Source organism: Populus nigra, chromosome 11 (genome assembly GCF_951802175.1).
Source record: "Populus nigra chromosome 11, ddPopNigr1.1, whole genome shotgun sequence".
NCBI lineage: Eukaryota > Viridiplantae > Streptophyta > Magnoliopsida > Malpighiales > Salicaceae > Populus > Populus nigra.
The window spans coordinates 7,920,879-7,931,898 of NC_084862.1; the positions used below are offsets into that span (position 1 = coordinate 7,920,879).

General features: G+C 32.5%; 1 protein-coding gene across 3 annotated transcripts; it reads right to left on the bottom strand.

Annotated features, from left to right (window-relative positions):
• Positions 1-214: 214 nt before the first annotated feature.
• On the bottom strand, positions 215-8,742 carry LOC133668495 (probable arabinosyltransferase ARAD1). Of its 3 annotated transcripts, XM_062088383.1 has the most exons (9): positions 8,088-8,738; positions 7,813-7,986; positions 6,881-7,038; positions 6,646-6,793; positions 5,687-5,802; positions 5,462-5,600; positions 3,916-4,026; positions 1,291-1,359; positions 215-624 (listed from the first exon to the last, which is right to left on the bottom strand). In XM_062088383.1, exons 1-9 carry the CDS (start codon positions 8,562-8,564, stop codon positions 502-504), a joined length of 1,515 nt encoding a protein of 504 aa, XP_061944367.1. In that variant the 5' UTR covers positions 8,565-8,738; the 3' UTR covers positions 215-501. The 3 variants fall into 3 exon arrangements, with proteins under 3 accessions (XP_061944367.1, XP_061944368.1, XP_061944369.1); XM_062088384.1 differs by lacking the exons at positions 215-624; positions 1,291-1,359 and adding an exon at positions 1,786-1,830 and having other exon boundaries at positions 8,088-8,740; XM_062088385.1 differs by lacking the exons at positions 215-624; positions 1,291-1,359 and adding an exon at positions 4,445-4,539 and having other exon boundaries at positions 8,088-8,742.
• Between the last annotated feature and the right edge of the window lie 2,278 nt (positions 8,743-11,020).

The following is an 11,020-nucleotide window of genomic DNA, read 5'->3' on the forward strand; positions in this document are numbered from 1 at the left end:
TTCTAAAAAAATAGTTTGATTTTGGTATCTATAAATTCATCACAACTTTCATTTAATAGTTGCTTGTATTAAATTCAAAGCACTATCTCTTTTCTCTTCCTCTTTTCTATTTATTTTCCTCATTTTTTATGATTTTTAGTTTTACACTCAATTTTTTTTGTTTAATCAAATTCAATGGTAAAAAATAATCTTACACAAAATCAACAAAGATGGATAATGTGAAGGCCATGACTTGAAAAAAAATGAATCAGAGATTGTTATACTCCTTACACTACCTAAGTAAATCAAAGATTCCTCTGCAATACAAATTCTTCAATAGCTGGATTTAAAAGGGAGAAAATTGAAAAAGATCTTTAACACAAATCGATATTCATTATCCGCTGCCGTTCCATATAGTTAAAATATAAAATAACCATTAAAAACTTACATGCCAACATACTCGTATGGGTGCAAACAAGAATCACTTTCAATATGCGAGTGAGAGAACTTAGCCTTGCATTATCAAAGAACCGGGACTGTAAAGTTGGCACGTTTACAATCACAAGCACATACACTTCTAGACTCTTTCACCACACGCTGTGATCTCCGTGTGTGAAGCCTGATGTTCACCAGTTTACCAGCCATCTGTTTGCATATGAGATGAAAATGAAACATGTCCTCAAACTTCAACTAAAGACACTATCATTTTCAAACAATTTTTACAGGCATTATGCTCTTGTAATAATGGACAGTAATTTTAAAAACTTGAGGGGACAACTATCTAAAACAACAGCAGAATTGCTTGAGGACACAAAAATGGCGAATCTCTCCTGCATCTTGTCAAAATAAAGCAATAATTATGCTCTTTTGTTTCTTTTGGTCTTTTGACCAAATAGAAAAAGGTCATGATTGCAACAAAAGGAGATCTTTATGTAAGAGTACATTTGTTATTTGAGCAGACATTGACTTACACAACATTTTGAAAAATGGCTACAATTTGCTAAATAATTACTGGTGTAGGAATAGCCACAAACTGCAAGATTTTTCTGTTCCTTTTTTTTTCACAAAACTGGTTTTAACAAAAATGTGGATAGTTTGCCAAAAACCCTGCTGAACAGGAGCACAGGTCAAATAAGCATATAAAGGAACAAGTTACTGAAATGAATAATGCTATCAGAAAAAAGAAGAATAGCATAAATTTTTGTAACAGTCAATATTGAAAGCATGCCTGCCATAATTATTAGCAATCCACACAAATATACATGCATATATATATATATATGACTTTTTCAGTGGGAGAGAGTAACAAACCATTCTCCAAACCAAATCTTCAGGTCCTAGGGGTAGAGCTGGACTGGAATAAATAAAGTGCTTTGAATACTGAAAGAAATGGAAGTATAAGAAACAGTTGCATCAGATGCATTACAAAAATATAAAGATTAATAAAATAAAACTTAATACAAAGAGAACTAATAAACAAAGAGATGAGTAACTAAACAAATGTAGAAAACAAAGAAAAGTTTTCGCTGAGGTATGAATGACTTGAATACAGGCAAAAAAGATTACACAGGCCCAAAGAAAGAATAATCAGCATTTAGTTGCCTCCACTTGTACAAGGGAAAATAAATGCTTAAGTATCATCTTTCCCTGCTCCAATTTAATCTTTGAAAAGCGAGCAGGAATAATTAAGGCCAAGTTTTTTTTTATGAAAATCATTTTCCAAACTTTCTCATGTTTGTTACCATTAGAAAAGTTGTTCAATGAAAAACACTTTCTGGTCAAAGAAAAATTTAGCTTAATTTCCAAAAAAGTGTTTACCTTTTATTTTAGACAGAATACACTTTCCAAAAGCTGCAAATAAAAATAAAGTGAAATGACTAAATTATCATTAAAAGCAAAATTTGTTAAACTAGTGTTTAGGAGCTTTTTCATTATTTCATCCTTTTTTTATTGTAATTATCAAGTAGACTTGAAGGCAATTTGGTATTTTGATATAGATAAAATATTATTTAAGAAAAAAATGGTTGGTGCATGTCATGCCCACACCACTGTATAGGAGGCACCCGTGCTTTTTGGACACTACGTGCAATGCCTCTCGTCAACCAAACATTGGCTTCCGAAGAAGCGTTTGAAGCATCTCACCGAGTTCTTCCCAATGGGGCGTCACATCAATTGAGCCTCAGCTGCTTTTTTTATTCTCCTTCCTCCTCTCTCATCTCCTCAAAAAAATTATAAAATATCATGTTATTTATTGATTATATCAAATTGGATCATCAACCTTTTTATTGCTATATATTTTGTTTTGAATTTTTTTTTATATTTATTTTTCAATTCCATCATTTAGAAAGCCACTGAGCTTTTGGTGTCATCTCTGCTAGCTCATGAAAGAACCACCAAAGTTGATTATTTACAACAAAACTCCAAAAATATCCTTTAAAAGAAAGGCAGATACCTAAAAGATTCTATCATAGGGTTTCCCCTATTATCATGTTAATTTGTCTTGACTTTGGTTTTATTTCATTTGGAAAGTGAGGAGAATTTTGACATTAAATTAATATGAAAACTCGAAGCCAATTCATAGGCATTCCTATTTAGAATAAAGGAGGACAAGAAAGCCTACTCCCGACAATGAAAGAAAAAACAGGAAGACCAAAAATGATAAATAGACTACTACCATGGTAAGAGCTCATTGGAATGTCATGCCTAGAAAGAAGTCAATGTTTAATTTGGGCTAGGAAAGGAGAATCCCAGATTAGCTCCTTTTTTTTAATTAAATTAAAGCATCACTTCCGCGGTCATTTTACCATACCCTTCACTCCATAAGATTGAGGAAGGCAACCTTTTTGACTGACATGCACTATCCAGTTCAACCTCAGTCTCCTTTCTCTTATGCTATAGCCAAGTCTCCATCTTTCAATCTTTTCCTCTCATCGAAGGGTTAGTCTCGATATCCGAACATTTGTTTAATCCGCGAGCAAGGCGCGCGTTATAGATGAAGGTAAATCTAGCTTTCTTCATTTTCGCTCACTAGTCTCCACGCGTTTTCTTAGCTAGGTTACAACTCAAGAGTTGGATCAAACATTCCCACCGAAAATATTAAATGCAATATGTAGGGCTAGTGCAAAATAAGAGACGAGAAACCTATGGCTGCTCTTTGATCGGGTTAGCAAGACTTTCAATGACTTTATCTTGGTAATTCTCAAAGGAATTTGATTTGATTTAATTTTTATATCAACTTATATATTCATTCTTTTGATTGTTATTTGTTTTTCTCGTCTTTTTTTTAATTGAAATTTTTTTATTTATTAGTTTGGTCCTCATTTTTTTTATTGTTATTTAGTTTATTTGGAATAATTTATGAAATTGAATTTTTTTTCAACTTCATCCTTCAACTTTTTTATGTCAGATTTTGCCCTCATTTTTTTTATTACTATTTGTTTTATTTGAAGTAATTTACGAATTAGAATTTTTTTCAATTTCATTCTCCAACTTTTTCATTTGTCAAATTTGGTACCCATCCTTTTACTAAACTTGAACAAAAAAAATATTAATAACTTATTTTCCACCTTATTTTTCATGACACTACCACACATCATAAAATAATCCACTTTTCAGGAATCTACTTTCCATAGAAACTACTTTCCAAAAAAACAACTTTTCAGCATACAAACATGGCCTAAATCATTTTCCAAGGTCCAAATGGCACCCAAGGGTTAAAATTGTCCAAAAATGCATGTTCACCCAACCATTTTACCACATGCCACCAAAGCTATAATAGCAGTGGATAATAAAGGTTGGTTGGGAAGGTATTTTGTAGGTTTGGTTATTTCAATTGGCAAAAGAACTATGAAAATCAAGATATCATTCACTTGTACAATCAAACAACAAAAAAAATAAAAGAAATCTGAAATTATGTAAACTTTAATAGTCACAAACCTTGGCAAGGTTTCTTTGCATTCCCCTAATTTGAGCAAGGCTAATGCTTTTCAAGAATTTCAATAGCCAACCTGGTTGTACAGCATCACTGGAAGAAACAAATAAAGCTATCTGCATAGCAAGGGAAAGGGTTGGAGGCCTCATCAATTACCCAATATATAGTTTTTGGGTGGGCCGTTTATTTTAAAGTTAGCAACATAACACAAATCAGCTACAACTTCTCATTTTCCAAATCAGCTTTATATATGTTTGTAAGAATCTAATCCATCAAAATTGCAAACATTAAGACAAAAAAACAGCATCTTTTATTTTCTTCTCACAGTCATTATCTGAAATAAATTAGATATATAATAAAATTCACCTAAAGATTGTTCGTGTCCCCACAAAGAATGTGTTTTGCAAGATACATGAAAAAACCCTATCCTCGCAGAGATTTCCATGTAACATATGATTTTTGTAAGCTACCAGAATTAAGGGTTTTGTCCTTCTTGATGCAGAATTAGAAAGAAATAAAATTAAAATCACATACTTTTCTGAATAATAATGGTTCCCATATGCTAAATGAAGGACATCGCTACTTTTGCCTTGAGTTGAAGTGATTTTTGAAGATTCTAGCATTCCTCCCTATCCAAACACATAAAATTACAACAAACGTAGGATAACTCTACAATATCTTAGCATCATTCCTTTTATTAAAAGAAAAGAAAAGAAAAACCCAAAAGTTACAACTAAGGTTAACATATCCACCATTTATTCAGAAAACATCCACGATTCACCACCAAAGCAAAATAATGCATGCCATGTCCCAAGCAATTTGAACAACGTAAAAATAGATAGCTTTAAGGCTCCCGCTTTATGACATCTAACACAAATATATCAAGGAGTAGAGCCTTCAAATGGCTCATAAATGACAAGAAGTCATTTATATTAATTTTATTCAGCACCACTGTCAAAATAAATCCCTTAACATCAGAGGGTACCTAGACTTTCAAAATATGATAAATTAAAAGAAAATGATAGGTGTTTGGGATATGGACAGATAGGGAAGAAAAAGAAAGAAAGAAAAAACCCTGAACCCATAAAAAAGCAACAATATTAACTTTCCACAATAGTGCCTTTCATCCACAAAGGCTGAATCTAGCTATATAGGGATCTGTTTGAACAACAATCCAGGTGATAACTCTCATAAACAAAAGAAACCAAACAAATAAAATGTCCAGCATGGGTTGTAAGTAATTGATAGGGCTTCTATTTTATAGTTGTAGAACATGATCATATCCATAAGTTTCCCATCAACTTAAATGCCCAAATAGATATGTCTCAACTGAAATTTCCTATCAACTTAAATGCCCAAATAGACATGTCTCAACTGACATAGCAGGTAAAAATATCTCCACATAATAACTACTGCAATAGATTCTCAAGTATTATACCAAATTACTGACAACTTACCTACACAATAAGTGGCCTTATCTGAGCTTATAGCTTACAAAAGATGCATAGAGTAGAAGGAAATAATAATAGGGGGTCCAAAAATGAAGCATACCTTTCTGTAATCAAGTATTCCTTCAAAAGGCAACTCTAATTCATCACTGACTACAACTGGTATGCAACCACTGACAATGGCATCGAATAATCTGGCAGATGACGGTGTATCACCAGCTGGACTTAAGCAAAAAATGGACCTGTGACAAAGGAGAACTCAATAATTAATGAAAACTACACATAAAAGCTAGATTGATAAAGAGAGCCAAGGAACCAATGTATTTACTTGCGCATGCCAATTTGAGCTGCTGCTTTCCCTCCCTCTCCAGCTGTCCCCTCCTCTATAAGCACACCGTCGGCACCACTTAGTTCTGCTACAAGTTTGGCACGTATCTTCCCACCCTAGACAAACAATGCAATTGACCAAGGAAATACATCTTAAACATATAGACATGGGCAAACAAAAAAGACAATAAAGGCTAGCATATGAAAGATGACAATCACATTCCAATCAATAAAAAATAGACAACCTCATTCCAGAAACCAAAGGATAACATGAGCGGAATCAGTACATTATGCATCATATAGTCAAGCAAGCTGGCAAACCCTACTTTACAGAATTTAATTTTTTCCAGAGTTGAAAATCAAGATTGTGGGAGAGAAAAAAATCATACCAAGAGCACTGCACTCTGTTTCCAAAGTTTTGTTCAAAAATTCATCAATGCTATTTCGCACTAGGAACTTTTTAAAACTATATTAAAAGAAATTTAAAAAAAAATAAGGAAGAGGAAAATGGGTTTTTGAGTTGAAAGATCTTCATGTATAGGAAAATCTTAAGTTCTATGATATTATTTATTTATATGAGGAAAACCAGGACTATTACATGTCTATATATAAGCTCTAAGTATTGTTAAGTCCACCTATTTGAAATTGGAGTGTGAAATAAGAAGACAAAAATTTGAGTACTTCAGAAAAAAGAAGCACCAAAAAAAATTATAACTAGCCAACAGAAAAAATGAACCATACACTGAAAAACATGCACCCCTGCTACTTACTATTTCTACCGAATATGGAAATTAAAGAAATAGTGAACACCTCACATTAGAAAAACACTAATCTAGCAGCTAATAGATTCAATAAACATTGATACATTAATTTGGACCAGCAAAGACTCAAAATCAACCTTAAGGAACTCATCTGGCCTTAACCACTGTTTAAATTTAACTAGTTGAACAAAAAACTTACTGCATTTCTTTTAAGCCTCCCACGAAAGTAAAGCAAGGTGCTTCTCTTTGATTCACTTTCTGATATGCATTTAGTGTCACACAAATTCACATTGGGGACATAAGGAAGAATTAGGTCTTTCTCCAGAAAAACTTGTCCTGGTTTGTACCTGCAGATTACATGATCATTAGCAGTTATTATAACCAGTCAAATACTGAAATGCAGACAAGCTTTCTTAGTTAAGCCATATAGTCACCAGTTCCCTGTGGAATCCATATCTGGTAACAACCAAATTGCATTTTTGACATATCTACGAACAGATTTGAAAGACCATGGATGATGAATAGGAAATATGTGATTCCTTCCTTCCGATCGTTTCCATGCAGGCTGATCTGTCACCCACTTCAGAGCTTCCTATATCCACAGATAGCAGAGTTATAATTTTGAATGCAGAGGTAATGCTAATTAGCTTCATTCTCAACAAAAAGGGTTCTCCAAACAAGAACAGGCACATTTGCACATTTCATGGAACTTCAAGCCATAAACATGATTTCAAAAGTCCAATTCAGTGTCTTGGCATTTTATAAATAAACTTAATATTCAACTCAAACATTATACCATATCAAATGACATTATAATGTCAACAAATTCCAAGTCAGGTACCAATAACGGGAAAAACACAGCTCATAATACAGAAAGGTTTCATTATCAAATAGACAATATTTCTAATTGAACTTGCATATTACAGATTAAGTAATACTCTTAATTTACCTTTCAATTCCTAAAGGACGCCTTTATAATATAAGTACATAATCTTCAGGGTTAACTCAAAAAAAGGATTTTTTTTCCTCCAGAGATACATTTTAAAACCCTAGGTTCTCTAGCTCACCCTTGCATGAAGAAAAGTAAGAAGCAGTGAGTTCAAACTATCATGCTGCTCATTATCGTATCAATAATTCAATATTGCTCTAGATGTATCTAGCATGCCAACATCTGTTGGCAGAAACACAGTACAACATAACTACTAACATATAAATACAGTCCAGTTTGAAATAAAAGGCATTCAGAAATTACAAGAAAACCAAACATTTTTCTCGTAATGAAAACTAGAGACACATGAATATCAAATGCACATGCATAATGAAAACAAGTAGTAGATATCATAAAACATTGCAACATCACTCACACCCTATAAAGCGCCTTGCATTGTTGTTTCTCCAATAAGAAAAAGCTTATAGTTGTGAAAAAAGGCACGTAGAACAGATCCGCATCCTCCTGCCTCTCAACTCTCACCACACTTTTCAACAACCTTTCCGATTCGGGCGCAATCAGATCGGCCCAAAGCCAGTAATCAACAGAATGCTGCACGCACGTTATAATCACAGATACTATAATTAATTCCACAAAAAAATATAAATTACTCTGATGATGATGATCATGATAATGATAAAATGCAATCATACCTGTTCGATTAATCGATGGACGGGGCTGCCATTAGAGGTGAGATTATCAGTGTTTCTATAAGTATTTCTAAACAGCCAAAGCAAATCGTAGGTGAATTTGGACGGCATCTCGTAAACGTAAACCCTAATTGGCAAATCCAACGGGTAGTAGGGTTCTCTGTAAAATCGATCGCGCTCTTTGGAAAACACTTGATCGTCGAATCTTGACACATCCTCTTCGCTAACTGTAGGAAACGGAGAGGAGGAGGAGGATCTCGGGTATTTGTGATCGAGGAAGTGCTCGAGGGAAGCGACGAAGGAGGTTTCGGGTTTGAGAGAGAGATTGGGGTTAGTGTTAGGGTATGAAGAGGCTGATGGGTGACGGGTGGACAGAGAGAAGAGTACGAAAAGAAGAGAAAAGGCGAAAAGACAGATTGTGAAGAGGAGGATTGGAGATCTGGATCTTGAAGATAATATATGGAGTTGTTTGTTCGCCATTTCTATTTTAGCTTTGTTGTTTTCATTAGTTTTAGAAGAATAATCTCTGCTCTTATGTAACTGATTCGTTAAGTGTCAGCCGCACTCTTTCAAATTTGCCGTCTTCTCTCTTTCGTTCCTCACAAATCCTCGGCTCCAGGAAGGGAAGGTCTTTTATTCTCTTGTACAGTGTTTTGTTCTTGTTTCCAGAAAAAAAAAATAAAGATAAAAAAAAATACGAGGATTTAATAGTGAAATATAAAAGAGTGATTATTTCTGTATTTTATTTGTTTATAATGTTTAAAATATCATAAAATATGAAAATTTTATTTTATTTTTAATAAATATATTACTGTAAAACTTATACATTTAAAACAATAATTAGATATATTTTTTTATTTTAGTTGAGTGTTAAAATTAAAAATATTATAATAATTTAAGTTATAAAATCAAGATTAACTTAATAGATTGATTGGGGGTTGGTTGGGCTGGTCTGAAATTAAAAAAAAATAAAGAAAGGTTTAACTTAACCAGACCTCATAAAAAACTCAAATCAATCCAAAATAAAATATAGGTCAAAAACTTGTTAATTTTTTTGAAAAAAAAATTGGTTAAAATAAGGTTTTTTTGATTTTTTTTTTTTAAATAGGTATGTTGGGTAAACCCTTTCAACTTGTGACTTGAACCTTGTCTTAGATTGATTCTCGAGTCAGGTTTTAAAATTATGATAATAATTATTTTTATTCACGTGTTTATTCGGGTCAACCAGTGTTGACCCTTCCAACCCGCGACCTAGATCTTGCCTCGATGGAGCCTCGAATCGGGTTTTAAAACAAAGTAATAACAACATTAATCCTTGCATTGACCTGGGTTAACTCAGGTTGACCATCCTGATCCGTGACTCAAGCCTTATCCTAGGTTGACCCTTAAATCCTAGGTTAACCTTTAAATCAAGTTTTAAAATTATAATAATAATCATTTTTATTTTACATTAACTTGGGTCAACCCGGGTTTACCCTCTTGAAACCTAACTCGGGCCTTACATTGACCCGAATCAATGGGCAGCCCCTCTTGTAACCCAAGTCAACAACCAACCCCACTCGTGACCATAACATTACCCTAGGTCGACCCCCAAATCAGGTTTTTAATTTATTCTTAAGCTAACTTGGGTCAACCCAATCTGTGACCCAGGCTTTACTCCGGAACAACCCTCGAGTTGGGTTTAAAAATTATAATAATAATTATTTTTATTTTTATATATCTTAGTTGAATAATTTTAGAATTAAAAGTTTTTTACAAGGATATTTTGGGAATAAAAAAATAAATATTGTCTCTAAAGACATACCCTATATATATCATGTTTTGAAAGTATAAAAATCCACTCCAAAATTGTTCCATAAACATATTTATTTTTATGTTTTTATCTCTTTAACTAAACACACTTTTTGTCTCCATTGTCTATGTCTTTTCTATCACAATAACTAAATGTTACCAAGTCTTGCACAATCTTCTAAAACAACCGTGTTTACCTTACTCGAAAGTCTACTTGAATTTCATAATAGACCACCATGCCCAATAAATAACCTAGTAACTCCTTTTTTTTTCCTTTTCTTTTTGTTTTTTTTCTTCAACCATTAACATTAACAAAAACTCTAACAATATATATATATATATATATATATATATATATATATATATAAAATAGAACAAATAACTTGCACTTGAAAAGTAACAAGTCATGGATTTGAAATATAGAAATAAATGAGTTGTTCTGACTTGGTTGCAAGTTCCAATTATTTTAATGATTTTTATAAATGTATTGGGCAAAATAACAGAATTTGTTTAATAAAACTAGATTAAGATTAAAATTTGTTCAAAAAACAAAATAAAGATTATCAATTAATTATGCTTGATATGACAAGTTAATTTAGGAAAACCCCTTTAATAAGTAAAAATTTACTAGAAGATGAATGATGTATAGAATGAAGCTCAATACCTTTTAATTGAAGTTAATTAGAGCACCAAATACAAGCCTATATCAATTTTAATAAGTGCAAATTTACTAGAAGGATCTAGCATCACTATCAAACAGTTATAAAGATTGTTTTGTCCGGAATTATGATGAAATACTAGTATATATAGAAGTTTGGTTGAGCATCTACTACTAATCAAGCCTATGTTTAAGCCATACAAATAATCTCTATGAAAAATAGTTTTAGATGTGATTGATCGTGTGAAAGAGAGAAATCAAGAATAAGAATATTATTTTCAAACTTTCAAGTTTATTATATTCATAACATACTGTTATTCGTGTTTTACAAAAACAATTCTCTGATAGTTATCTTTAGATAACTTTGTGATTAAAATATAACACTCCTTATATAAGATAACTTAGCGATCTTATGTCTAATGATTACTTACACAACCGTCACGTGAGTTTTTTCATAGATATAGTTGTTCTCTCCATATGGAATTCA